General features: G+C 66.7%; 1 protein-coding gene across 2 annotated transcripts; it reads left to right on the forward strand.

The window, feature by feature from the left end:
* Window positions 1-189: 189 nt before the first annotated feature.
* SLC12A5 (solute carrier family 12 member 5) lies at window positions 190-27,903 on the forward strand (the record flags this gene model as incomplete). Of its 2 annotated transcripts, none has more annotated exons than XM_080354560.1 (26): window positions 190-298; window positions 14,138-14,232; window positions 14,483-14,614; window positions 14,787-14,933; window positions 15,655-15,709; window positions 16,714-16,844; window positions 17,020-17,261; window positions 17,337-17,548; window positions 19,874-20,041; window positions 20,759-20,857; window positions 20,983-21,040; window positions 21,718-21,892; window positions 22,741-22,859; window positions 23,190-23,288; window positions 23,401-23,520; window positions 23,657-23,761; window positions 23,832-24,000; window positions 24,842-25,037; window positions 25,121-25,290; window positions 25,378-25,509; window positions 25,699-25,806; window positions 25,966-26,088; window positions 26,169-26,356; window positions 26,632-26,646; window positions 27,206-27,339; window positions 27,812-27,903. In XM_080354560.1, 26 exons carry the CDS (start codon window positions 190-192, stop codon window positions 27,901-27,903), a joined length of 3,393 nt encoding a protein of 1,130 aa, XP_080210686.1. The 2 variants fall into 2 exon arrangements, with proteins under 2 accessions (XP_080210686.1, XP_080210687.1); XM_080354561.1 differs by lacking the exon at window positions 190-298 and adding an exon at window positions 7,136-7,187.

The following is a 27,903-nucleotide window of genomic DNA, read 5'->3' on the forward strand; positions in this document are numbered from 1 at the left end:
CGTCCCGTCGACCCGAGCCGAGCCGAGCCGTGCCCAGCCGATCCGAGTCGGGCCCAGCCGTGCCAGCCCTGCAGCCGCGGGGGCGGCGCGGCGGGCGGTGCCGCGGGCACTAGGACCCCGGTCAGCGCCCGGCGGGGCCGCGCTCGGCGGCCGCCGGGGCCCGGAGCCACTTGTGGAGGCGGCGGGGCCATGAGCCGGCGGTTCACCGTCACCGCGCTGCCCCGCCACGGCCCTGCGCCCGCCCGCGGGCCCGACCGCGCCGCGGGGAGCGACCGCCTGCCCGGCCGCGACGGCAGAGGTGAGCGCCCGGGCACGGCCGGGGGGCTGCGTGGGGCAGGGTCTCTGGGGCAAGGTCCGTGGGCAGGGTCCGGGGGGGGGGTTGTGGGGCAGAGCCGGCGGATCAGGGTCTGTGGGCAGGACAGGGTCTGTGAAGAGGGTCCACGGTGCAGGGCAGGGGCGGCGGGGCAGGATTCGCAGGGCAGGGGCCGTTACAGGGCTGCGGAGCAGGGCAGGGCAGGGCCGTCGGGGCACCGTGGGGGTGTGCAGAGTGGCTTCAGGACGGCTGTAAGTCAGCTGGGCACCTCAGAGGTTGCGGGGACCCCTGGAGTTGAGCTGGCGTGGGGCTACGGGGCTTGGGACATGGGTGCAGAGGGGGGAGTGGATCTCAGCTGCCTGGGCAGGACCCCTCATCCCTGGGCTCTCCCCAGGGGCTGCCCCCACCCCTCAGGGAGCTCTTCTGCCCCATCGCCATCCCCATCATCTTTTGGAACAAGGCCCTGCTCCCGCAGGACTGGCAGCGGGACAGAGCTGGGATTGCGGCTGACATGGGGGGACAGCTGTGGGTTGTGAGGCTACATGCTGCTCCCTGGGGAGCTGTGACGGAGGGTGGGCTGCAGGTCCCAAGGCGCGAGGGGACAGGCTGCGCCAGCCCGTGGTGGTGGTGGTGGCGGCCCACTGGGCTGCAGTGGGCTTCGGCGCTGGGGCCGGCAGGCTGTCGCCTCACAGTGCCTGGGGGACTTGGCAGCAAGGCTGTGCTGTCACTGGAGCCGTATCGATCCCAGAAACCCAGCCGATGGCAGCACCGTGCTGTGTGGAGCTGTGACCTTGCGCCCTTGGCAAAGGGCACTGGTGGGAGGCAGCGAGCAGCTGGATGGACACCATAATGGCCCAGCCGGGCTCTGCTCCCGCGAGTGGGCTCTGGTCCGCGGCATCATGGCTATGGCCAGGTGGTGAGGGGCTGGACTTGGTGGCGAGCGGGTGTGCTTGTCACGCCACGGCATCCCGGGGTGGCTAGGCCAGGACCACGGGCTCCTCTGGGGGCAGAGCAGCCGGTGCTGAGCTGGAGCCGCGGCCGGGGCCTGTGGCCCTCCAGGATCAGCTTATCTGCTCGGCAGCTGATCTACTAGTGGGAGGCCAGGTGGGCTGGGCAAGGAGCAGGCCTGGCCAGGGGGGAGCTGGGATGGGCATGGCACAGGGGCTGCATCAGGGGAGGTGCAGGAACGATGTCCCTCGTCAGCTGAGCTGTGACCTTGGCCCTTGCAGAGGACAGTCAGTGGCTCAGCCCTACCGGCAGGCGCCCCAGGATGGACCCTGCACCATGGGTCAGCCACAGCCATGGCAGGGTGTGTGCTGAGGAGCTGGGGTGGCACAGAGGACATGGAGGAGAGACCCCAGGCTGCTCCAATTCATGTCCCACTTTGCACTGTGGCCCCAGGGCTGCGGACGCAGCCTCCCAGGGTATGGATGGGAGGGGGTGCTGTGGGGCTGGGTGCCCGCAGGGCTGGTGTGAGGCTACAGACGGCAGAGCTGCCTGCACTGCACCGGGGAGGGACCAGGTCCAAGGTGGATGCTGGGTGCTGCTTGGCCCTTCCTAGTGTCACGCATGGGGCTGGCAGTGGGGCTGCAATGACGGAGACACAGGGACCATGGAGCGGGTCCCAGGGCTGGAGCAGGTGGGTCGGCAGCCGGCTGTGCTGCACCGTGCCGCGGCAGCATGGGGACCCGGCACAGATGCTGGAGCTGCGGGACCACCCGGCCCCCGTGGGGCCTCGCTCCCAGCTGGCCCTGCACAGGGGCAGCCTGCCCGGCGGGTCGGTGCCGCACTCCTTGCGCCGTGGCGGGACCGTGGAGCCTCTTTGCTGCCGCCTCTCCCGGTCGCCTCTGCCCACGGGCGGCCCCATGCAGCCGGCACTGCGAAGGGGTTTCAGCCCTGCGGACCCGGGCTGGGCCAACCTGAGGCTGCCGGGCGGCCACGGGAAGGGACTTCCCGGGCCCGGGCGCACGTTGCTGCTGCAGCTCGGCCGGGGCCGGGGGGTCGGGCCGGTGCAGCCGCGGGGGCTGTGCGGGGGCTGTGCGGGGTCGGCCGGGGCAGTGCCGGGCCTCGCTACCGCCAGGGGGCGCTGCCGTTACGGCCTCTACCGGGTGGGTGTGCCCCGCCCGGCCCCGCCCCGCCGGGTCCCTCGTCCCGCAGCCGTTCGCAGGACCCGCGGATGCGGCCGCCGCGCATGAGGGTCTCTCCCAGAACCCGTGGCGTGGGGGCTCGGGTGGGCCTTCCCCGGGACCCATCTGTGCGGGGCTGGGTCCCGCCGGGACGCTGGCCCTGGAGCTTGCCCGCCGCCCCGGGACTCTGGCCGTGGGGCAGCGGCCCTGAGTTGGGGGCCAGCGGGGTATCCCTGGAGCGGAGCTCTTCCGTGTCCCGAGGCAGGCGGGCTCGGCGGCAGTCGCCATGGCAACCAACTGGTTAAGGAGCCTCTCTCGTTGCCATGGAAACCGGGCCCGGTGTCATCCCTGCCGGCGGCTCCTGATGCTTGGGGGGTTCAGCTGCTCGCCCAGACCTGCCAGGGGCAGGCGAGGCCGTGGGGCTGTAGCGGGGCTGTGTGGGGCTGTAGCAGGGCTGTGTGGGGCTGTAGCGGGGCTGTAGCAGGGCTGTGTGGGGCTGTAGCAGGGCTGTGTGGGGCGGGCAGGGCTGTGTGGGGCAGCTGTGCTGGGGGCCAGCCCCGGGCAGGGTGGGCACCTGAGAAGCGTGGGCTTGGGTGGTGGCTGTGTCCTGGCCATGTGGCTGCTCCCTGGGAGGACGGGGGGCAAAGGTGGGGCAGAACCCCCCACCAGGTGCCAGCGCAGGACCCCTGCAGCCCCCACTGTTGGGAGATGTCATTAAAAGCACCAAGGGGCTGCGCTGTGGAGAGACCATGTGGCACAGGGGTTGTGGGACTGCTCCCGGGAGGAAATGAGGCAGCCCAAGCCCCCACTGCTGCCTATGGTGTCTTCCCAAGGCCTGTCTGTGTCACTGAACCCACCGTAGGCTGCTCCACCATGGGGTGCTGGGGGCTGGAGATGTGGGCTGGGCAAGTGGTGCTGTGTGGGACACGGGGCACCCCAGAGACTCAGCCAGCTGCGCTGCTGCGCCCAACCCTGTTGGGAGCAGCCAGCGATAGCTGTGCAGCTGCTCCGCAGCCGGCACCGTGCCCTGCAGCCCTCAGCTGCGGCAGCCTGGCGTCCCCGGGGCTCTCCAGCCAGCATGGGGCTGCCTGGGGGCTCCTTGGCTGCACTGCCTGGGAGCGGGGCCCAGCGGGAGGGGCTCACTCCCGTGGCTGATTCATGGGCCAGGCTGCCCAGCCCTGTGGCTGGCAAAACATCTGGATAGGGCAGCCAGGGACACCTCGCCAGCTGTGTGTGGTGCGGGGATTTTGTGACATAGGAGCTCATGGCCTCCTGCCTGCCCCACTGCTGCCCTTCTGCTCTTGGCCTTGGGCAGCTGCACCAGCTCCCAGCACCAGCCTGTGTTCCGCTCACAGATACATGGGGCACTGTCCCCTCCCTCCGCATCCTGTCCCACAGCTGAAGCTGGTGGCAGGTCTCAGCTGGCACTCATGTCACCTCCAGGCTCTGTTTTTGCCCTGATGCTGGTGGCAGGGCTCTGACTTGTCTGGACAAGATCAAGCAAGACCCCTTCATCCCACCAAGGTGCTGCAGGACGTGCCCCTGGGCTCATGGGGCTGGCAGGACAGAGTGGTGCAGGGCACACTCTAATGCAAATCATCTGCATGGCCCCTGGTTGCATGTAAGCGTCGCTGCCCTCCACGCCCTGCTGTGCCTCCGGGCTCCCTCCCTCCCTTCATGTCCTCCTGGGGTGTCTCCCACCCCAACTTTTCTTTCTCCCGAGGGCTGCCTGGCCTCGTGTTCTCAAGCCCCTGGTGCTGTCGGGAGCACCCTGCAGAGCTGGGACCACAGGATGTCCCATCCAGGCAGGGTGGGGGATCGGGAAGGCTGCTGACGGTGCCCAGGGATCGCTGTGTGCTGACTGGCATCTCTGCATCACGGCTGCCCAAGCCGGCTACTGCCTGGCTGCCCGCTCTGTGCCCTCAGGAGGTTTCCCAGCATCTCCGCACGTGTCTTGCTCATGGGAGGTGTGATCGCTGCAGCTGACAGGACAGGACAGGGCTTGCGGCCAGCTGCCAGGACACCTTCCCCAGGAAAGGCTGCAGGGACAGTTCCCCACATCCGGGCTCTGCATGGCATGGTGGGTGCAAGGAAGACTGGAACATGTTCGGGGAGCTCTGTGGGGTCTGGAGTGATACAGTACGGTTTGCAGGGGTGATGTGTGTACGGGAATGGCTCTGGCTCTTGGAGGTGTCACACAGCTCAGCAGTCTCCACCCCAGGGGTGAGTGCAGAGGTGTTGTGAGGGGTTGTCCAGCTGCGCTGTGCCAACCCCTCGGCCTGCCAGAGGAGCTGCGCAGCTCTACCTCGTCATTCCTGGGCAGCCTCTTGCAGTTAAGTGGGGCACTGATGCCGTGCCTGGCCCCATGCCAGCATCCTGCCTGTGCCCAGGCTCCGGGGCCACTTGCAGCTGATCTTCCCTGTCATGCCCAGGGAAAGCCACCTGCCTCCTTCCATCCCTGGTTCCTCTGCCCATGCCCTCAAACTCCCTGCAGCCCCCCGTGCCAGACCCCTTTTTCTGGAGAAGGGTCTGGTGTGGGGCTGCCTGCAGCCCCCAGGCATGGGCACTGCCCAAGCCATGCCAAGCCTCTTTGCTCCTGATGGACTGGGGCCATGTACCCCAGTCCCAAGGTGTCACACTCACAGGCCAGGGTTAGGCCACTGCTATGCTGGGGGGGTGAGACCCCTCGGTCTGGCTCTGCCCCAGGGACACCCCAATATGCCCCCCTGATGGTGGTGTGCATGGGCTAAGCAAACGTTATTGATAGCGTAGCCCCCCTGTGCTGCCGTCAAATCCCAGTCCCTGAAATGGAGCCATAATCCAGGGATTAGGGGATTAGTGGTCTTTCACGTGCTCCCTCCCCCCATCTGTTTTAGCAGGAAAATCCCTCTTGTGCCGTGCCCACGCGCTGCGGCCTCCTGCGCAAAACCACTCTCTCGGCACTTGCCGTGGCGGGCTGGCCCCTGCGCAGCCTCCGGCCCGCTGCCCCTCTGCCCAGCCATGGTCCCTGTGCAGGGGTGGGCTTTGCAGACCCCCGAGAACCTGCCAGGCAGGGCAGCTCTGCCCACTGCATCCTGCCTGCAGCCCTGTCTGTGCAGGCAGCTGGGGGGGGCAGTCGTGTCCCTTGGGAGCGGGCCAGCCCCTTGCTCCAGCACTGGCTCCCGCTCAAGGCTGAGGGATGCGGGGCTGACAGGATGGTGCTGCTGCGGCGGGGCAGGGGCCGCCACCCCCCACGGCCCGTGCGCAGAGTCCTGGGCAGGGACAGGGACCCACAGGCCGAGTGAGGGAGGGGTGTCAGCGCTCTGCCCGTGCTGGCTATGCTGCCGGCCGTCCTGCACGGTTTGCCGTGGAGCTGGGGCTGTGCTGGTGCAGCTCCTGGGGGACACCAGGCCCAGGGGTCCTGGCTGCAGTGGGCAGGGCAGGGCTGGGGCTGCCAGTGAGGCTGCTGTGAGGGGTCCGAGCCCTCCTGCCCCGCAAGGTGAGGGCCGGGGAGCCTCTGCGCTGCAGAGCAGCTGGCCCCGTACCAGGAGAAAGTAAACAATTAATTATAGCCGTCAAGAAGTAACTAACGCCAGCGGGCTGTCATGATCTCAGCCGGCTCTGGAGGAGATGCCGGCAGCTGCAGCCAGCTCCGGCTCTGGGCTCCTCCTGGATTAAGTGTTTGAGAGAAGGGGGTCTGCAAGCGGTCCCGGGGTCAGTGCAGGGTCCTGTCAGCAGCCCCCAGCCCGAGTGTGGCCCTGAACCCTGCGGCCCTGCTGGGGAATGAGCTGCGAGGACAGGGTGCTCTGCGGGAGGCAGCGGGGCCCGCGAGGGTTGGCCCCTTCGCAGCCCTTCTCCAGGGTCAGCCCCCAACCTGCCGGGCTGCAGGTCTGAGGGGAAGCTGTGCCAGGGTGTTCCTGGGTGTGTTGCGAGCCCTGGCCCCTGGAGACACTGGGGGGATCAGGCTGAGCACACTTCCATCTGTGGGCAGTGTTTCCCACTCTGCAGGGCTGCTGCAGCTTCTGCCGGACTGCTGGCTCTACTGCCAGGTGGTCTGGCCACCGCTCTTCTCCGCAGGGTGGGCTTGGATGACAGTGGCTGCAGGCCGGTCCTGCTGCTGGGGCAGGGCGACTTCGTTCCCGTCCGGGGCCCTGCTGCCTGCAGAGGGATCCTCGGTGTGGCTGGCACTACCCAGGTCGGAGCTGCGACTGCCCGTGTTGCCCTGACCCCAGGCCTCAGCGTCCCTTGGGGAGCCGTGGGGCCCACAGGCGCTGGGTCTGCCCCACTGCACACCTCGAACCGGGTGCTCGGTCCCGGGGTTCGCCGGTGGCCGGTGCGGGGCTGGCGGCGGGGTGTGGGGTCAGTGCGGGGCCCAGTGCGGGGCCGTCCCGCCCGCGCCAGCCGGGCCCGCAGCGCTGCCGTGCCCTAGTTCCTCCCCCCGCCTGACTCCGCCGGGAGGCGGCGTGCGCTCTGCTTCGCGCCCTCCCCCCGCCGCTGCTCCCCTCCCCACAGCGGCGGGGGCAATGCCTCCTGCATACGTGATGAAGTGAGCGGCCGGGCTGGGCTCCGCCGGCAGCACTGAGCCGAAAGCCCGGGCGCCTCCGCACTGCAGCCCCCTCCCAGCGGCGGCGGGGGGCGGCGCGGGGACGCGGCTGGCTGCGGAGCGCGGTGCTCGCAGCTCCCGGGCAGCAGCGTGCGGCCGCAGGCAGCCGGCGCCATGCTGAACAACCTGGCCGACTGCGAGGACGGCGACGGCGGCGCTAGCCAAGGTGAGGAATCGGGGACCGGGACCGGGAGAGCCCGTGGCTACCGCTCCCGCCGGGCTGGGGGTCGGGGCTCGGCGCCGAGCGGGTGGCAGAGGCGGCGCGGAGCCGGAGGCTGCGGAGGCTGGGGGTGCCGCGGCCGCCGGACCCCACCGCGGAGGAGGCGGGCAGCACCGCCGCCGCCCGCGACGGCGGCTCTTGGTCCGCGGCCCCGCGGGGCTGCGGCGGGCGGTGCGGGGCTGCTCGCTCCCGCTGCCGACTCGCGGCTGCGGCTCCCCGCGGCGGGCGCCTCCGCGCAGCCCCGGCCCCTCTCCCGCCGCTGCGGCAGCCCGGGAAAACGGCGGAGCGGCTGGAGCAGCGCCCGCGGCAGATCCAAGCCGTACCCGGGGCTTACCGGGGAGCCTCCTCCCGGACGGGGGCTGCGGGCTGCGCGCTGGGCGATCGCGCCGGGCGCCGGCACCCGCCCTCTCCCGGGCGGTCCCCGGCGGCCGCTGCACCGGCCCGCTCCCGCCAGCCCGGGACCCCCGGAGGGGACCCCGCGCCCGGCTGCCGCCACCCCCCCCCCGCGACCACCTCCTCCCCATTCCTCTTTAGCGCCTCCCCCACCCCCGCTGCCGCCCCCCCAGCCCTCCCTGCTGCCGCCCCCCCATCTCCGGCTGCCGCCCCCCCATCCCTCCCTACCGGCTCCCCCATCCCGACAGCCGCCCCCCCATTCCTCCGTGCTGCCGCCCCCCATCCCCGGCAGCCGCCCCCCCCGCCGCGCCCCCGTATCCACTGCCTTCTCCAGGGCCGCCGCCGCTGTCCGCGGTGCTGAAGCGGCCGCCCGGGCCCTGCTCCGGGGCCGCCAGAGCCGCTCGGCCCGGGACCGCTCCGCTCAGCCCCGCTTGTACCGTGCGCTGCCAGCCGGATCTGGGCCGTTTCCTGCCCACCCCGGCCGGGCCCGCTGCAGCCCCGGCGCAGTGCAGGCGGGCAGGGCCGCTGCGAACGGCGGGCGACGGGCCGGGGCTGCAGCCCCGCGGGTTATGGGGCCGCCAGGCCCTGACAGGAGCCGCCTGACTGCTGGTACTTTAGGCTGAGCTCTCCCCGGGGCACCCGCCAACAGCCGAGCTGCTGCAGAGGGTCCTGGGGTCCCTGCAGGGTCACGTCCCGCCCCAGGCACGCGGGCACCCGGGGCAGTGCAGCAGCCGCTCCTGCAGGTGCTTCTGTTGGGCACAGGGATGGGTCGGAGCCAGGGAAATGCAGCGATGTGCCCGAGGGCACCTGCAGTGCCTCTCTGACCCCCTGCAGCCCCTCACCAGGTTCTCTTGACAGGTCCCCTTGCAAAATCGGTTGAAAGCCCCAGCCAGGAGGGCTGCGAGGGGACAACTGGCTCTGGCAGTCACTGCAGAAGTCCCCAGCTGTCTGCATTGAGGCTCTGGGCACAGCCACCAAGAGGCTTTTGGTGTTCGCTCTGCTCCATGAACCTGAGCCTGTTTATTTGCTTGTTTATTCATGGTGCTACTCAAGGTCAGGGCTGGCAGGAGTCTTCTGGGGGCACCTTGCTGGGCTGGAGGGAGCCGAGCTGGCCTCTGGTTTTGCCCTTCCCTGGGATGTCACCCTCCCCTTGCCCTCTGCAGTACCAGGTTCCATCCCACTCACTGCATTTCCATCGCAGCAGTGCCAGTGGCACAGCAGCAGGCGTTTCTACCTTGCTGGGGTCTAGCAGGAGGGCTGGACACGGTGCCACTAGGGATGGATCAGGCAGACTGTCCCCTAGTTGGGGCCAGTTGAGATGGCACCCTGTGAGGCTGAAGGTGGCGGAGGCCCTTGGGGGCTTGGGAGAGCAGGGGAGCATGTGCAGGGAGGGGCATGGTAGAGCCCCCGCACACATGCCAAGGCCAGCTGCTGCAGGGGGGTCGATTGCCTCCCCTGCCAAGGGTCTCACTGAGTGCCCTGCATGGGATTGTCTGAGGGACCATGGACATCCCAGGGGGTGGCAGAGCTGTTGCATACCAGCGAGGATCAGCTGCGTGCATCCTGGCTGCTCCAGCACTGGCCGGCTGGCAACTTGCAGAGCCCAGTGAAGCTACTGAAGCCCCGGTGCCACTTAGGCCATATCTGTCAGAAAGGCTAAGCAGTGTCCCCGCACAGGACCTGCTCTGGACAGCCTGTGAGAGCTCCATGACAAGGGCTGGAAGGGCTCCAGTCCTGGCAGCCTGGTGAGGGTTGGGCTGGTGGCAGACCCTCTGGGGAGGTGGTGGGGAGCAAGCAGTGCTGCTGTCCACACTGTGCAGGCTGGCAGCTTACATCGCTCTGTTTGGGGGTGTGGAAAGGTCAGTTGCAGCCCCGCTGCAGGCTGCCATGCTGGTGCTCCAGCCTGGAGGCACTGGGCTGCCCAAGGAGCACAGACCTGGGATTGGGAGGCTTTGCTGGAGCTTGTGTTCGTGGCCATTTCCAAGGCAGAGTTCGGGCTGTTGGGGAATCTGGGAAGCTGTTTAAACGCAGCCAGCCAAAGCGCCTGTGCTGGAAATCCTGCGCCTGCAGGGCCAGCTGATCAAAGGAAGGATAATCCCGGGTTTAGGAAGGAAGAGGATAGGTCTGAAGTAGCAGTTGCTCCCATTTGGGTCAGGCAGTGAAAGAATCCAGTGCAAAAGGCCATTCGCTGTGCCCACCAGCTAGAGGGGCAAAGCACAGCCCTGGGGCAGGGGGAGCATCCCACCCATCCCCACCCCATCCCACCCCACCACTGCGCTGCAGCCAGGAGCTGGCACTGCCGCATGTGCTGCCAGCATGAGCCAGTGCTGCTCCGGCCACCGGTGGTCCCTGCCTCTGCAGGGACTGCTGGTGCTCTGTGGCCTGTCTGTGGGTTACCCTACCAGGGGCAGCTGGCAGACACCCTTGCTCAGGGGAGAAGGAAGCCTGGGTGGGAGCAGACGTGCCAGCCACCATAAGAGCCCCTTAGCCATCCCCATCTGCCTTAGGCACCTCCAGGCCAGCAACCCAGAGCACATCCAACAGTGGATGTGCAGCCAAGTCACTTTGGTGGCTGGGGGTGACATAACAGCACCATGGCTTCCCCGTCCTGCAGCTCCTGCAAAACAGCAGAAACTGGGAACATCAGCCAGGGCCACGTGCTCGCCTATGTGCTCGCTGGGCTGCTGGGGTCACCCTGGGGTGCTCCTTGTGGCCGCAGGCAGAGCCCCAGGGAGTGGGAGGAGGCTGCTCACCAGCCAGTGCTGTCAAGCATTCTGGCAAATTCAAGGTGCCCTGTGCGCCTCCAGGAGTGTCCCGGGGCGTCCCCAGGCGCCATGAGCAGCCACCACACTGCTGCTACCCCTGGGGTGCGGAGGGGCCACTGCAGGAGGTCCCTGAGCTGTCAGCACCCCTGTGCCAGGACACCCCTGTGCCTGCAGGCCCTGGGGCTCTGCAGGAGCACAACGGAGGCACAGGGTGGGTGTGGGGCTGGGGCTGCCCTCGCCTGTCTCCTCTTGCCCGGTGCTCCCCACAGGCGGCACCGCAGCCCCAGAGCCCGATGTCCCTGGCCAGGGCCCGCCATGCGCGGCGGCTGAGAGGAATCCGGCCCTGCCGGTGTGCCGTGGAGGGGACAGGCTGGCCGCGGCCAGGCGGGAGCAGGCAGCAGCCCCGTCATCAGCTCTGGTTAATTAGCCTGTAGGGTTTGGCTGCCTGGGCTCCCTCAGCCAGTGCTCGGTGCCCTGCGCCATGTAAAGCGATTAGGGAGGATTTGGGAGAAGGGACATGACGCTTCCCAACCCAATTTAGGGCTGAGCAAAAGCCAGTAGGAGATCACATTGTGGCGGGTGCTGCAGCCCGAGCGCTGCCCTGTTGGGGTGAGCGAGCTCCCGGGGAGGCAGGGACGGTCCCTCGGCTTTGGGGTCCCCAGGCTGCCGGGCGGGCAGCGGGGCCGGCTTTGGGATGCCCCGGGCAGGCAGGGCTAGCGGTAAGCCTGCCGTGAGCGGGGCTGAGCGATGCCCACAGCGGGGCTGCGGGTTCCTGCCAGCAATCCCGCCGCTAGCCCTTCCAGCCGCCGCGGCAAATTAAAAGGCCGATTCATGTTGAGTGATCCCTGGGGAGGGGGGCGGCTGTGCGCCCGGATCGAAGCCTGGCACGGCTCGGCTCGGCTCCGCTCACGCCAGCTCTCTCGCGTCGGGCTGCCCCGTCCCGTCCTGCGCTCCTGCCCCCCTGCCACCCGTCCCCGGGCTGTGTGGAGAGAGCGGGGCACCTGCAGACTCGGCGGGCGCTGGGGGGACTCAAGGGGAGCTGGCAGTGTCCCACGGGTCCCCAAGGCTGGGCAGGGACCGGCCGTGGCAGTGGCGGGTGGGGACGGGGCGAACCCTGCCCGGGGCGGGCTGCGGTGGCCCTGGCTGCCTCTGCCTTCACAGACACACAAATCCTGTGGCAGCTGCCGGGGAGATGCTGCACCAGCCCCTCTGCGGCAAAATGGAGCGGGGAGCGCATCGTCACCTGGGACCCCGCGGCCCTGGCACTTAACTCCTTCCAGCCTGCGGGGCCAGGGGCGAGGCGGGTGGCCGGGGGTCCCCGTGTCCCCACCTCTCTCCAGTTCGGGGCCTGTCCCGGTGCCGATCTTGCCGACGGCACCGCCGGGCGACGGGCTACCGTGCCCCGGGCCGGCCCGAGCGGTGCCCGCGCAAGGTCCCTGCGGTGCCGGGGACGGGCGGTGCCGGCGGGGGCTGGAGGGGCGGCGAGGTTTGGGGGCTGTTGTGGTGCCGGCCGGCACGCCGGGTGCTGCTGGTGTCTGCCGTGCGGAGCCGGGCAGTGCCAGCCCGCGGGGTCGGGCGGGCGGGGGCCGGGACGGGGCCGGGGCGCGGATCCGCGCGGGGCCGTCGTCCGGTCGCCTGCGCCGTTACATAAGAGCGGGAGCCGAGGCGGCCGTGGCTCGGCGTTGCCATGGAAACCAGCACGGTGATGTCGTCGGCCGGGTACCAGGCGGTGAGGCGAGGCCCCTGTGGGCTCCACTCTCCCGGTGGGGTCCCCGGGCATCGCCAGGCTGCAAGCACAGCCCCCAAGGTGCCACCCAGTCCTGCTCAGTCCCAGTGGGTGGGATGCGCTCTGGCCTCCCTTGGTCCTGTGCCCTCGTGCCCCTGTGCTGGGGACGAGCCCCGCCATCAGCCTGCAGGGCATCCTCATTTTCACAGTGGACATCTCACATGCACACAGTCCCTGGAGCCAGTGTGGGTGGGCGAGAGCCACGGTGAGCAGGCAGTGGACAACCTGTGCCGCTGCTGTTACCTAACGAGCACTGGGAGCATCGCCTTAGACAAAACTGGAGAAAGGAACACATTGGGTCCGGACTGAGAACCCCCCATGCACCCTTCAGTGGGGGACATGGGGCTGGGCACATGCCAGAGGTGCAACACGTGGCACTGGGGGTGTGCCCAGGGGGGCCCTGGAGTGAGTCTGGCCAGACCTGCAGACCAGGGTGTCTGTGTGCTGCCGCCAAGGCCATTCCTGCACAGGAGCCTGTGGGCTCTGCCCTGCAGTTTACCTGAGCCGTCAGGGACACTACCACCCCGCTGCCCGGCACCAGAGGAGGCCGGGGACCAATGGGAGGTGCGGGGTTACCCTGTGGGTCGGTGTCACCTGTGGTGCTTGGGGCTACGCCTCCTGGTCAGCCAGGAGCACCACATCCGCTGGGGAAATTGCAGATGGTGAATCACCACCACACACAGGCAAACCGGCTCCCAGGATGCCAAATATGAGTCAACTGGCAGGAGGCAGGCGGTCTTCAAAGGACCGGGCTGCTCCAAACGGTGGCCGGGGTCTGTCCCAGGACAGTCACAGTGCGTGAGTGGCCGTGTCACCCTGGCCCACAGGTGGCCCCTGTGCTGTCCCTGTGCCCATGGGCGCTCCTGAGTTCTGTACTCAAGGCTGTCAGAGGGGACAGCTCTTGCCCTGGGCCCAGGGTGCGGAGCAGGTCCATAAGCCTGTCCATGCAGGCAACCTGCTTGGCAGTGCTGCTGCCACAGGCTGTGCAGCTGCCCTGGCTGCAGGGCCATGGTGCTGGGGATGGGTGCATGGGAAGCCTCTCTCCTCCCACCCAGGGCTGGGCACCAGGCCTGCCTGCTCAGGTTTCCCTGTGCTGTGGGGGCTGTCGCTTTGCCCAGCACCTTGTCTTTTGGCTCCCTGGCCATCTGCAGCCACTGCCCCTGTGCCTTCTGGGCCTCTGCTCAGGGCTGTGCCAGTCCCGTGGCACTATCTTCACTGCTGCTCCATTTCCAGCCTGATTTATTTCTGCTGCTCTGCAGCTCGGCTGTTTTCCTTGCTATTAAGCCGACTCCAGGTTTCTTCTGCACAATGTCGTTAATGCAGCGAGCAGCCGCGGCCCTGTCCCAGCAGCATTGCAGGCTCTGTGTCACTGCAGGTGGCTTCTCTGCCCCGGCAGAGCAGCAGCACCTGCCTCAGCTGGCAGCACCTCCGGACGGCTCCACACCCTGTGGCACAGCCAGCAAGGCCACAGCCCCTGCTCCTGTGGTGCATGCTGGGGAGCAGGACCAGACATCCAGCTGCTTGCCCATGTTCCCAGGCACCATGCCGGGACCGTCCTGCACTGAGCAGCTGGCCAGATCCTGCCCCCTCACCCGCCCTGTGCTGTGAGTTATTGCTGCCAGTTGTCCTGCCGGGAGGATTCCCCCTGGATCCACACTGCTCACCTCACTGCGCGGATGCGCTCCGGCGGGTGCACGCGCCAGGGTGGCACGTGGCTCCTGGGGACAGGCGGCCCCTGTCTGTGCCTTGCACAAGAGGTGATGCTGGCAGCTGGGACACAGGGGCTGCCATCACCTGTCCTGGGATCAGGTGTGAGCACAATGCCCAAGCCCGTGGCAGCCCTCCTGCGAGAGCTGAGGTGCAGCTCTGACCCCTCAGCTGCAGCCCCGCAGTGCAGATGCTCTCCTGGCATGGGCTGGGGCTGCCTGGCTGACCTGGTGGCATCTCTGCAGGTGATGGCAACCCTAAGGAGAGCAGCCCCTTCATCAACAGCACGGACCTGGAGAAGGGCAAAGAGTACGATGGCAAGAACATGGCCCTCTTCGAGGTAGGGCACGTGTGCGGCCAGGCAGGGAGGGTCCTTGGGAGGGGGCTAAGCTGGACAGCTGGCCCACCACACCCTGACCTGCGCCCTGGGCACCATGACACCCTGGACCCACAGACCAGGGTCTCCCCACTGCCACAGCTGTGCCCAGCAGGGCTGGCAGTGAGGTGGCAACTGGCAAAGTCATCATGTCCCATGGCTGGCTGGGGTCCCGAGGGACTGTCCTCATTGCTTGGGGCTCTGCTCTCTGCAGGAGGAGATGGACACAAGCCCCATGGTCTCGTCCCTGCTGAGTGGGCTGGCCAACTACACCAACCTGCCACAGGGCAGCCGGGAGCACGAGGAGGCTGAGAACAATGACGGAGGCAAGAAGAAGCCAGTGCAGGTATGAGACATGGAAGGGACATGGCCACAGGCTGCCCTGGGGACAGCCAGGTACCCTGGCCCCTGTCGGGGGGCAGTGTCACCCGGGGTCTCTGGCTGCACTGCAGGAACAGGACCCCTTGTCCTCTGCCAGCTAGGCCTGTGAGCCCTGCTGACCACCTGCTCCCTCGCAGGCCCCGCGGATGGGCACCTTCATGGGCGTCTACCTGCCCTGCCTCCAGAACATCTTTGGGGTCATCCTCTTCCTGCGCCTCACCTGGGTGGTGGGGATCGCCGGCATCATGGAGTCCTTCTGCATGGTCTTCCTCTGCTGCTCCTGTGTGAGTGACGGAGCCAGTGGGACCTCCGCGACCCCCCGGGTCTGGAGTTGCACCAGCTGGGCTGGCCAGACTGCAGAGAGGTGCAACCCTTGCCAGCCTGCCCTGCCTTGCCCCTGCCCTGCCCCTGCTCCTGCCCCTGCCCCACTTACAGCAAGGAGAAGCCTTTGGCTTCTCAAAGGAATCAGCAGCAGAATGGTGCTCATATGGCGACCCAGATCAGAGCTGCTGTGCGGGCAGGGGTGTCCCCTGCCCTCGCCATGTGTGCCATGTTGTAGTGAGCCATCACACCACGACAGTGACCCCAGGGCAGAGGCTGTGGGGGCTGAACGCAGGCAGTGTCCTGAGCAGCCCAGGGACCCCCTGCCCCTTGTGGTTCCTCTGAGGGACTCAGCCCCCCCTGCCATGCTGCCTGTGAGCAACCCTGCCTGACCACCCATCCATCCCTCCCGCCATCCATCCCTCCCTCCCTCCATCCATCCCTCCTTCCCTCCCTCCCTTCCTCCGTCCATCCCTTGGGTGTCCCAGCCCAGCAGAATGTCCCAGTTATTGCCCCAGAGAGCCCCATGTCCCAGCACGGCCCTGGGGAGCCCCATGTCCCAGCACATCCCTGGAGAGCCCCATGTCCCAGCACAGCCCCAGCTCTCCCTTCCTGCTCCCCTGTCCCTCTGCCCCAGTGACGAGAGAGTTCTGCTGGGTACCGACACTGTGTTTCTTCCTGCAGACAATGCTGACTGCCATTTCCATGAGTGCAATCGCCACCAATGGTGTAGTGCCAGGTAGAGCTGCGCCAGTGCCTGTGTGTGTGCTGGGGCAAAAGGAGCTGGTTCCTGCTGGGTTGGGTGCCTGTGGGAGTCCCTGTGCCACCGGAGAGCTGGGCTGAGCTTGGCAAAGGGCTTTGCCCAGAGGGCACCCCCTGAGGCCATCCCGCTCCCTGGGCTGTGCCAGTGCCGTGCACGGGAAGGTGGATGTCGCCACCAGCCGCTCCCAGGCCTTCTGCCACCAGCCCGCGCAGGTTCCCCATCGCCTGGGGAGAGCGTGGAGCTGGAGCTGCCACCCGTCCCCAGAGCCGCGAGGTGCAGATGGCAGCGAGAGCCGCCAGCCGCGGCTCCTCCCTCCGCCAGACTGGAGAGGCCGCAGGGGAGCCAGGGAGAGATGCCGGCAGGAGGATGGGGAGCCAGGGCTGCCAGGGGCTGGGCAGTGGGGTGGCCTCTCCCGCCAGCCTGCCCGAGCTGTGCTGGACACGAGGACACTGCTGTGCCCTCTCCATCCCCAGAGAGGCACTGGTGGGCTCTGGCCATGCGGGTGCCCCCAGACTGCCTCCCCCCGAGTGTGCCCAGCCCCAGAGCTGGGAGCGGGTGAGCTGTGCTGGCCCAGCAGCTCTGATGCACTGGGCATGGTTCTGGCAGCGCCAGCACAGGGTATAATTAAAGCTATTTATCATCCTGCTGTGGCAGGACCATCGATCCTGGCCACCCAGCTCTAAGGGCTCCTCTGGGAGGATGGAGCAGGGCATGGCCTGTGTCCCTGCAGCTCCAGCACCTGTCTGGCATCCCAGGGGACATGTGTCCCCTTGGCCATCACACCTGGCTGCTGGGCTCCTAGGGAATGGCTCTGCCTGTGTGATTGCTCCGGCTGCTCTGGGACCCTGGAGACTGCACCCTGCTCCCTGCTGGAGCTGAGTCTGGGGCTGCCCCGGCCCTGTCCTGCCCTCTGGGACCTCTGGCAGGGCTGGGGCTGCTGCTGGGCTCTGACTGGGACCCAACTTTGCTCTCTCTGGCAGCGGGTGGCTCCTACTACATGATCTCACGCTCGCTGGGACCCGAGTTTGGTGGGGCCGTGGGGCTCTGCTTCTATCTGGGAACCACCTTTGCTGGCGCCATGTACATCCTGGGCACCATTGAAATCCTGCTGGTACGTGCCTGGTTCTTCGCCTGCATGGTGCTGATGGCTCAAGCCCTGGCAGGACAGCCTTGTGTCTTGCAGCCCAGCAGGGAGCTGAGGCTTCATAGTGGGGCTAAGGGACCCTTCTCTGGGGTCACCTCCCTGGGGCTGTCAGCTGGTTGCTGATGCCCTGACTCTCTCCCAGGCCTACATTTTCCCAGCCATGGCCATCTTCAAGGCAGAGGACGCCAGCGGGGAGGCAGCCGCAATGCTCAACAACATGCGTGTGTATGGCACCTGTGTGCTGACCTGCATGGCCACCGTGGTGTTCGTGGGGGTCAAGTACGTCAACAAGTTTGCCCTGGTCTTCCTGGGCTGTGTCATCCTCTCCATCCTCGCCATCTACGCTGGAGTCATCAAGTCAGCCTTCGACCCACCGAGCTTCCCGTGAGTACAACATCCCGTGGAGCTGCGGCGAGGCCGGGGTGCACGGGCACACGGCTGAGCACCTGCCCTCCCCAGGATCTGCCTCCTGGGCAACAGGACCCTCTCACGCCACGGCTTCGACCTCTGCACCAAGATGGTGGTGGAGGGGAATGAGACAGTGGGCTCCAAGCTCTGGGAGCTCTTCTGCACCTCCCGCTTCCTCAACGCCACCTGTGATGAGTACTTCACCATGAACAACGTGACCGAAATTGAGGGCATCCCCGGCGCTGCCAGTGGCCTCATCCAAGGTGGGCACAGCGTGGGGGCGGAGGAGTGGGCATGCAGGCGTGGGAATGTGGGTGTGGGGACGTGATCATGGGGACGGAGGTGCAGGACAAGCCCCAGGGGAGCTGTGGCTGGGGCAGTGGCTGTGCCTGCTGCTGGAGGAGCCAGTGCTGGGGGAGCCAGTGCTGGGGGAGCCACCCGGCGGGCGGATGGCAGTGCTGGGTCCAGATGAGAGGGTATGCGGGTGAGCCCTGCTGAGGGTGACCCCTGCCATGGGTGATCCTGCCGTGGATGATCTCTGCTGAGGGTGATCCCTGCCATAGGTGATCCTGCTGTGGGTGATCCCTGCTGAGGGTGATTCCTCCTGTGGGTGATCCCACCGTAGGTGATCCTGCCATGGGTGCTCTGCCCCTGGGGCACGGTGAGCTGTGCTCACGCCGTACCAGGCAGCAGGATGGGCTCCTGCACCATAAGACCAAGCTGGGTGCTCCAGCCACCCGCATGTGGTCTGTGCCAGCTGGACTGCAGCAGCTCGACTCTGAAGGATGCCCAAAGGCTGGGGAGGAATAAATCCTCCCTCTGCTTGAGAAAGGCTGGTATCGATCTGAGGTTTTGTGAGGAGTGATTGTCCCTTGGGGACACTTTGCTGCTGCGGCCACAGCCGTGCCAGGAGAGTGGCCAGGGCCGCAGAAAAACTCATGAATTGGCTGGGAGGAGCCACTTTTGACCTGTTTTTCTGGAGCTGCTGGTGCATTTGCCAGGTGCTCATGCTCTGCGGCTGGGCAGTGGAGGATGATGCTCAGTGCCACACTCAAAGGGTGTTTGCAGACCCCTGCTCCATGGGGCTGTGCTGGCAGGACCTGCTCTGGGTGCTCCCACGCCAGGATGGGTGTCCGGGTTCAGGACCAAAGAGCCTTTTTGGGCTTCCCTGCCTGCACAGCCATGAGCAGGATTAGACCTTCCTCAGTGCAACAGCCAGGCCGGGTGCTCCTGTGGTGCCAGGCTGGGTGTTGGGTGGTAGCTGTGCTGGCTGTGCGGCATGTGGTGTATGTGCGTTGACCTTGCAGCAGCTTCAAATCCAGTGGCTTCCATGGAGCTGGGGAGGGTCTGGGGTGCCTGGGCACAGCTGGTGCTTGCCACAGGGCAGCACAGGGCCATGTGTCCCCCCGGTGATGAGGCTGTGCTCTGCGGCTGCTCCAGCCTGTCCCTCCCATGGTGGCTGCACAGACCCAGGTGTGGGAGCTCGGCTGTCGCTTATCACACAGCACTTGGGGCTACAGATGCTGGGCTGTGTCATGGAGATGTGATGGAGCACATTCACTGGGTGTTTGGGAGGCTCTGATTGCAATTGTGTCCCATGCTGAGGTCCTGTGGGGCAGATAAGGAGTCCCAGCCTGCTCCTGCTGGTGACAGTCCTGTAGGGGGGGGGACATGGACCCTCTGTCCAGCCAGGGTAGTCTTTGTTAGGGTAGCAGACAGTGAATGCTCCTGGCAAAGCCAGGACCCTGTTCTGGGGTGGCTGATGGCGAGGGTGACTGAGCTGGCAGTGTCTTGGGACAGGGTGTCACCGTGCAGCCACAGCAGAGGTCAGGCTGGCTGTGCCCAAGGCACTGGCTCTCCCTATGGGGAGAAATGTGCCTTCTGAGAGGACAAGCCAGGCAGAGTTGTGTTGGTGGTGGCTGCCAGGCCCGTCTATCACCTAGGAGTGGGCAGGGGATGTTACACAGCTGGAGAGGTGTGCTTGATGCTGGATGCTGAGGGCTGGTCCTTGTGGGGCCCTTCTGGACTCAATCACCAGCCTCTTTGCAATGCTGTTGTCCTCTCTGTGCTGTGCCCTGGTGCTGATGGCTCTCTGCTGCTCCAGTTTCTCACTGTGATCTGTGGCCAAGGCAGCACGTGGAGGGACACTAAGCCTGTGACATCAGCCCTGCACTCGTAATCCCATCAAAAACATTATCAAGTTACTTTGACACGATCCACTTCCCTTAAACCTGTGTTGATCAGCATTAATTATATTACCCTCTTAATTATTTGCTACTGCAATCCCATGTCAGCTGCTCCAGTATCTTGCAGGGATGATGCCAGCGGCAGGATGTACCTGCTCCAGGCTCCCACCTGTGCTGCCAGGCGCATCCCCAGCCTGGGTGTTTCTGCACATCGGTGGTGGGCTGGGACGCCCTGTCTTTTGCTCACTGGATGCCAGCGGCCCCGGCTGCTCAGCGAGGCCGGGGGGTGGCAGTGCAGGATGCCCCCACACTCCATCCCCTCGGGCTGTGGGGTGGGAGGGGGCAGCTCGGCTGCGGGTCGCTCCCCGGTGCATCCTCACCCCGACCTCCTGCTGCTCGCAGAGAACCTGTGGAGCTCGTACCTGACCAAGGGCGTGATCGTGGAGAAGCGGGGGCTGCCGTCCGTGAGCCCCCCCGACACGCCGGTGGACATGGACCAGCCCTACGTGTTCAGCGACATGACCTCGTACTTCACGCTGCTCGTGGGCATCTACTTCCCCTCGGTCACAGGTGGGACCCGCGCACGTGCCGCCGGGCCCGCTCCGCCGAGCCGCACGTGCGCCGGTGGCGGGGGGCGGAGGGGGGGGCGGGGGCGCTGCCTCCCACGCAGCCGCCTGCACTACAGATCTGACGGTGCCGCTCGGCGCTGACGTCCCGCGGCTCCGGTATTTATAGCTCCCCGGGGGCAGCAGAGCCCCACCCGCCCCATCCTGCCACGGAGCCCCCGCAGGGCGCAGCCGTCGCGTCCCGCCTGCAGCTCCGCCGGAGCCGGTGGGACCTCCCAGGGCTTGCCCCGGGCACGGCGGTCGCTGGCGGGGTCTGGCGCTACCGGGACGCCGGCGACCCGGCAGGTCCCCGTTGTGCACGGTGCGTGTCCCTCGGTCCCGCGGGTCGAGCCACGGGACCTGCCGGCGCCGGCTGCGTCCCAGCCCGGCCACCCCCCAGCGCAGTGCCGGGGCCGGACCCTTCCCTGCCCCTGCTTCGATTAATTAAGAGTTCATGAAGCAAGTCAGTCAGGAGCGTTTTGAGCTGAATCCTTGAGTAGCCTCAGGCTACGGCTCGGGGGCAAGTGCTGGGGGCAGGCGGGGAGTGGGCTGGGGGACCCGAGCCGCGGCAGCGCCGGTCCCAGCGTCCGCCGAGCTAATGTCCCTCTGCCCCGCTGTCCCTCTGCCCCGGCCGGGCGAGGGCTGCGGCTCTGCCCGCCTGGCACCGTCTGCTCCTCCGCAGGCATCATGGCCGGCTCCAACCGCTCCGGGGACCTGCGGGACGCCCAGAAGTCCATCCCCACGGGCACCATCCTGGCCATCGCCACCACCTCCGCGGTCTGTATCCTTCAGAGCTCACCGGGGCTGGGGGCGGGCGGGCTCCTCGCTGCATGGGGCGGGCACTCGGGGGTGCGCCGGGCCAGGGGACCCTCTGCATCCCCCCAGCTCTCCTTGACCGCCTGGCAGATATCAGTTCCGTCGTGCTCTTCGGGGCGTGCATCGAGGGGGTCGTCCTGCGCGACAAGTGAGTGTCCCTGGGGTCGTGCGGGGCCGGCGTGGGTGGAGCCCCAGGGAACAGGCAGGGGCAGCGGCAACCGCGGGGCCGGTGGGGGGACAGACGGAAAGTGCTGTGATTTCCCGTTTTGGGGGGGCTCTCGGGGGCCAGAGCTTGTGACAGGCGCTGGGGGCTCGTGTGTGCACCGATCCCCTCCGTGTTTTGCGGCACATCCGCAGTGCTCCCTCCCGCTCCGGGGCTGCAGGCAGCGTGCGTGTTTGTCAACAGGCAGGGCTGCCTGTGCTGCCTGCGTATCTGGGGCAGCCCAGCTCGCTGCACGCGGCAGGTGACACTTCTGGGTCGCCAGCACCAACACAAACAGGATCCGACTGCACGCAGCCTTAATTGGCCTCCTCTCGGCACAGGGGATGGGGAGCCTCTGCCTCCCACCTCCCCCTCGGCCGCCCCAGTGCCACAGGTCGGGGATGGGGACAGACCCCAGCTACCTGACACCTCTGTCCCTTGCTCATCCCTCGCAGGGAGTGGGGGCCATCGGCAGCTGGGGCCGGGCCTGTCTCTGGTCCTGTCCCCCCCAGGCGGTGTCCCTCGGTGGCCGACCTGCCCCGGGGGGCTGGGTTGTGCTGCAGCGATGTTCTGTTGGGGCTCAGCCACGGTTTGGAGCCACGGATGATTCTGGTGCCCCACAGGTTTGGTGAAGCTGTCAACGGGAACCTGGTGGTTGGCACCCTGGCATGGCCGTCTCCATGGGTCATTGTCATTGGCTCCTTCTTCTCCACGTGTGGGGCTGGACTGCAGAGCCTCACTGGAGCCCCCCGCCTCCTGCAAGCCATCTCCAGGGACGGGATCGTGCCCTTCCTCAGGGTAGGTGTTCCCTGAGCTCAGCACTGCTGGCCCCAAGCACCTATGGTGGCTGCGGCTCCCACCAGCACAGGAGACCAGCGGGCACCCGTGCTGCCTCCTCCCGGCACCACTGCCAGCCAGAGCTGCGCAGCTGCCCGTCCCGCCGGCACTGGCCTGGTGCTGGGCAGCTGTGGTGTGTTTGGCTGTGGTGTCGGTGGGAGGAGAGTGCTGGGAAAGGTCAGGATTGCCTCCCCCTGCTGCTGTGCTGCTTCGTATTTTATCTGCTCTCTGAAGATGTGTTCTCACAACCTCATCTCTCCAAATCCAACCCGACAGCTCCCCCCAGGGAAGAGAGGGCTAATTTTATCTTCCTTCCTTTGCCCTGCCAGCCCCAGCTCTCACTCGCTCATGCTGCCTGTGCCCTCTAATGCATCCAGACATGCACCCCCAGCCCCTGCCCTTGCACCCGTCCCCTCTCCATGTCCCCCCAGCCGCAGAAGGACCTGTTCTCCATGGGCAGCGTGTCTGTCCTGAGCATGAGGTGCTCGACTCCACACTGGCTGTGGCCAGGCTAAGCTGGGGCTTGTCCCTGGGTGGGGGTCCCAGGGAGGCAGAGGTGGTTCTGGATGCAGGAGGGGCTGTGGGATCTGCCAGGAGTGGGGCTATGTTGGCAGAGGAGGTGAGTCCCACCAGCCTGGGGAGACCTGACTCAGGACATGTGCCAGCTCGCAGTGGCACTCGTGCAGCCCCTGTGTCCCGGTCCCTGCTCCCAGGGCTGGCACTGAGCTGTGACGTGGACCCTTGTGCAGGGTTGCGTGGCACTGGCACTTCAGAGCCCTGATGTTCCCCTCTCCCCATCCTGCTCCCAGGTCTTCGGCCATGGCAAAGCCAATGGGGAGCCGACGTGGGCCCTGCTGCTCACAGCCTGCATCTGCGAGATTGGGATCCTGATCGCCTCCCTGGACGAGGTGGCTCCCATCCTCTCCATGTAGGCAGCATGCTCTGTCCACCTGCACCTTCGCGAGCAGCCGACAGGCGCGCGCCCCCTCACCCTCACCAGGCGGGTGGCACACGCGGGTCTCTGGGGGACACAATGGCCCTTACTCCTGCCACCCCAGCCCCACCCAGGAAGGGGGGAGCCCATGGACCCTCCTTGGCTGCTATTGGGACCTGGCTGCTCCACAGCCCTGGCTCCCCTGTCTGGCAGTGGGGCACGCTCTGGCGGTGACTGCCCCGGGGCCGGGAGGTTCAGCGGGGCCTGACTGTGTCTCCAGGCTGGCCCAGCGCACCCGGCTCAGCCTCACGCTCTCTCCTGCAGGTTTTTCCTCATGTGCTACATGTTTGTCAACCTGGCGTGCGCGGTGCAGACGCTGCTGCGGACACCCAACTGGCGACCCAGATTCCGCTACTACCACTGGTGAGCGGGGACAAGATGGAACAGGAATGGATAAGACAGGATGTTTTGCCCTGGAGACCCCAGCACAGCTGCGGGGGCCAGGGTTGCTGTGACAGCACGGTACTCTCTGCAGGACTCTGTCCTTCCTGGGCATGAGCCTCTGCCTGGCGCTGATGTTCATCTGCTCCTGGTACTACGCACTGGTCGCCATGCTGATCGCTGGCCTCATCTACAAATACATCGAGTACCGTGGGTAAGGGCGGCCATGGGACCGCAGACCCTGCGCAGCACTGGCAGTCGCTGCTCAGCCCCTGGGGCGCTCTGGGTGCTGGCACAGTGCTCTGTGCCCAGAGCCGTGGGCAGCCCTGACGTGCTGCTTGTTCCCGCAGGGCGGAGAAGGAGTGGGGTGACGGGATCCGGGGACTGTCCCTGAGTGCCGCCCGCTACGCCCTGCTGCGGCTGGAGGAGGGCCCCCCCCACACCAAGAACTGGAGGTGAGGCGCAGCTGGGCTGGGGGGCCGGGGGGCCACGGCACAGGTGTTGACCGCAGGACCATCCTTGCAGGCCGCAGCTGCTGGTCTTGGTCCGTGGGGATCAGGAGCAGAATGTGGTGCACCCGCAGCTCCTGTCCTTCACGTCGCAGCTCAAGGCTGGCAAGGGCCTCACCATCGTGGCCTCCGTGCTTGAAGGGACCTTCCTGGACAACCACCCGCAGGCACAGAGGGCAGAGGAGGTGAGAGCTGCCCGTGCCGCGCTGCTGCTTGCCCTGGGCAGGGCTCTGCCAGCAGAAGGTGCCCACAGGCTTCCCTAGGAGTGTTTCTGCCTTGTGGCCAGAGCTGGTGGCCCCGGCTGGCCAGGAGAGCATCCAGGGTGACACAGGGCAGAGCCTGGAGACTCCACACTTCACCAGTGCTCAGGGCACCCTGGGGACTTCGGGACCCCTGCCCTCCTCCCCAGGCACCAGAGACACCAGCACCATCTGGGCACTGGTTCCAGTCTTGCGCAGCTGCTGCAGGTCACGGCACAGCTTGGCACCGCACCGTGCCTGCCGGGGGCTGCCATGCTGAGCAGTCTCTAAGCTACCCCATGGGCACGACAGCCCCAACGCTTCCCATGGATCTGGTGCCAGGCAGGGTAGGAGATGAGGGCCTTTCCTCGCTGAAGCAGGAGCCACCCCTGCCCTGCACCGCTGCACCAGCTGGGCGGCACTTTAATGAGATTAAGCCCCTGGAAGCAAACAGCTTCTCTCCCATGCAGACATGTTATAATTTCTCTGAGTAAATAACTCTAATTGCCGCTCCATTGCCTGTCAGAGCGCTGGCACGGGGACGCCCTCTGCTCTGCACGGCGCAGAGCCACGTGCCTGTGCTGCTCACCACCCGTGTCACCGCTGCCTGCCCAGAGCTGCCAGCCTCCCCGGGGGCAGGGGGACCCGGGCACCCCATGGGGACCTGCACCCCGTGCCCCCCGCCTGGCACCCCACACCTCCCCTGGCCAGGGTGCTGCTGCCGGGGCTTGGTGGCCACTGTGCCTGCCATCCCTGGCTCCATCTGACCCCCCTCTCCCACCTCCAGTCCATCCGCCGCCTGATGGAAGCAGAGAAGGTGAAGGGCTTTTGCCAGGTGGTGATCTCCTCCAACCTGCGGGATGGCATGTCCCACCTGATCCAGTCCAGCGGGCTGGGTGGGCTGCAGCACAACACAGTGCTGGTGGGCTGGCCCCGCAGCTGGCGCCAGAAGGAGGACCACCAGACCTGGAGGAACTTCATTGGTAGGCACTGCGCAGGGACGGACGGGGCTGCTGGGCTGGGGAGGGCTGAGCCCCCCTGACTGACGTGGCCCTTTGCCTCCCAGAGCTGGTGCGAGAGACCACGGCCGGGCATCTGGCCTTGTTGGTGGCCAAGAATGTCGCCATGTTCCCAAGCAACCAGGAACGGTTCTCAGAGGGCCACATTGACGTGTGGTGGATCGTCCACGATGGGGGGATGCTCATGCTGCTGCCCTTCCTCCTGCGGCACCACAAGGTAGCTTTGGCCCTATGCTGTGGAGTGGGGGTCCGGGGCTGTCCCCACCTATTCGTGCTCATGCCTCTCTCCCTCCCTCCTGCCCAGGTCTGGCGCAAGTGCAAGATGCGCATCTTCACGGTGGCACAAATGGACGATAACAGCATCCAGATGAAGAAGGACCTGACCACGTTCCTGTACCACCTGCGCATCACTGCCGAGGTGGAGGTGGTGGAGATGGTGAGTGTTGGGATGGGGGCACATGCTCCGGGCTGGGATGCTGCCTGTGGGAGGGCCAGATAGACTGTGACACAGGGAGGCATAGCACCAGGTGGGGACTCACAGGTTCACAGGGACTCGCATGGCCAGACTGGGAGCGGTGGGTGCAGCTCGCTCTGCTCCATGGTTTCTCCTGTCTCCCTACTGCAGCACGAGAGTGACATCTCTGCCTACACCTACGAGAAGACGCTAGTGATGGAGCAGCGCTCCCAGATCCTCAAGCAAATGCACCTCACCAAGAACGAGCGGGAGCGGGAGGTGAGGCCGCAGGACAGCCTGGCTGGGTCTGGCCCCCCGGTGACAGAGCTGCCCCCAGGCTGCGCACTCATCCTGCTGGGGTGCTGGGGCTTGCAGGCTGGTGTGTGCCCAGCCAGGGCCTCTCCTGCCCCATCCCACGGCTGACCCCATCCTGCTCAGATCCAGAGCATCACAGATGAGTCCCGTGGCTCCATCCGGCGCAAGAACCCGGCCAACACGCGCCTGCGCCTGAATGTCCCTGAGGAGCAGGTGGGCGATGGCGAGGAGAAGCCGGAGGAGGAGGTGAGGGGCTGCACCAGGATGGGGCCCGGGCAGGCGACTGTCCCTGGCCCCTGCCCACCATCCCCCTCTCCACTCTGCAGGTCCAGCTCATCCATGACAAGAATGCCACCACCTTCTCCAGCAGCTCCCAGTCACCTGGGGATGAGGTGGAGACGGCCCCTGAGAAGGTGCATCTCACCTGGACCAAGGAGAAGTCTGTTGCGGAGAAGAACAAGAGCAAGAGCCCCGTCAGCCCTGAGGGCATCAAGGACTTCTTCAACATGAAGCCGTATGGCCCCGCATGCTGCCATCCTGTCCCACCCGTGCTCTGGGCCTCAGCCAGCCCTGCCCTCCCCAGCAGCACCGTGCAGTCCTTGTTCTGAGGGGGCGGGGATCCCTGAGCTCTGGCCTGTGTGGGGCTGGGGGGGTGGGTGTGCTCCCTGTGCGTGTGGGGGGCGAGGTACCCGTGCGGTGTGCGCTGCAGGACGCGGGGCGTGCACCGGCACTCACCTCCTCTCTCTCTCTTTCTCTCTCTCTCCCTTGGCCTCGTGGTGATCCTGGCAGGGAGTGGGAGAACTTGTAAGTCTGGGTTTGGCTGGGTGCCGGGTCCCGGGCGGGGGAGCTGGGCCGCCGCCATCGGGGTTGCCCCGTGCACGAGGGCGGCTCAGTGTGCTGCAACAGCTGCTGCCGGCACCGTGCGAGACGGTTCACCCGGGCAGCCTGCGGGGCCAGGGCTGCCCGCCCCGCGCAGGCTCTGCACTGTGCGTGCCCCACCACATGCGCCACGTCTGCCCTGCACTGCTGCTGGCAGCATCCCACAAGCCTGGGCTGGGGCGCCCACGGTGACACTTGCAGTGTCTTCTCCTGTATGCTTCCGCCCAGCTCAGCCCAGCGCAGTGTGGTGCGCTGCTGCCCCAGGCACCATGCATGGCCATGCAGCTCATGGCCGCCAGCGCAGGCTCAGAGCTGCCAGCAGCTGTGCTGGGCAAAGCTCTCACTGCTCTCTGAGCTCATGCTGCAGCCCAGCCCTGGACCCGCTGGGGCAGGAGGCCAGTCCCCACCATGGCCCCTTGGCTCTGCTGTGGGGCTGGATGCCAGCTGTGCCCATCCCTGTGCCCATGCGCGCTCTCTCCCCCAGGAACCAGTCCAACGTGCGGAGGATGCACACGGCTGTGAAGCTCAACGAGGTGATCGTGAAGAAGTCACAGGATGCCAAGCTGGTCCTGCTGAACATGCCAGGGCCCCCCCGTAACCGGAAAGGGGATGAGAACTGTATCCTTCTCATGGGGTGGGTGTCTGACGCCTCTCCACAGGGTGGGCTGAGGGCCGGGGGATGCGACTGCCCCAGGGCTGCTGGATCTTGCAGGTGAGTGATGGTCCATTGCCAGGTTCAGTGACTGAGCCTGACCCCCCCACACACCTCCCACTGTCTCTGACAGCCATTGTTGGCACCAGCCTGCCTGTCTGGCAGAGGTGACACATGCGGGACATGTGACATTACACCCGCACATGTGAACGATGGCACGTTGTGAGGCTGTGGCCAGATCCATGGGGCTCAACTGTGTGCTGGGCTCAGCCACCGTCCCTGTCGCACGGGTGGGCAGCTCCGGCCTGACCCCACCAGCTCCCCATGCTGGGCTGTTGTGCCGCGGGCTCAGCTCCCTGGGCGTGGGGCTGGACAGGGATAGCACGGGGCAGTCCCTGTGTTCCATTGTGGTGTTGGTCCTCCTTGACAGTCGTGCAGACATGGAGTTCCTTGAGGTGCTGACGGAGCACCTGGACCGAGTACTCCTTGTGCGTGGTGGGGGCCGAGAGGTCATCACCATCTACTCCTGA

Source organism: Nesoenas mayeri (assembly GCF_963082525.1).
Source record: "Nesoenas mayeri genome assembly, chromosome: 16".
Lineage (NCBI taxonomy): Eukaryota > Metazoa > Chordata > Aves > Columbiformes > Columbidae > Nesoenas > Nesoenas mayeri.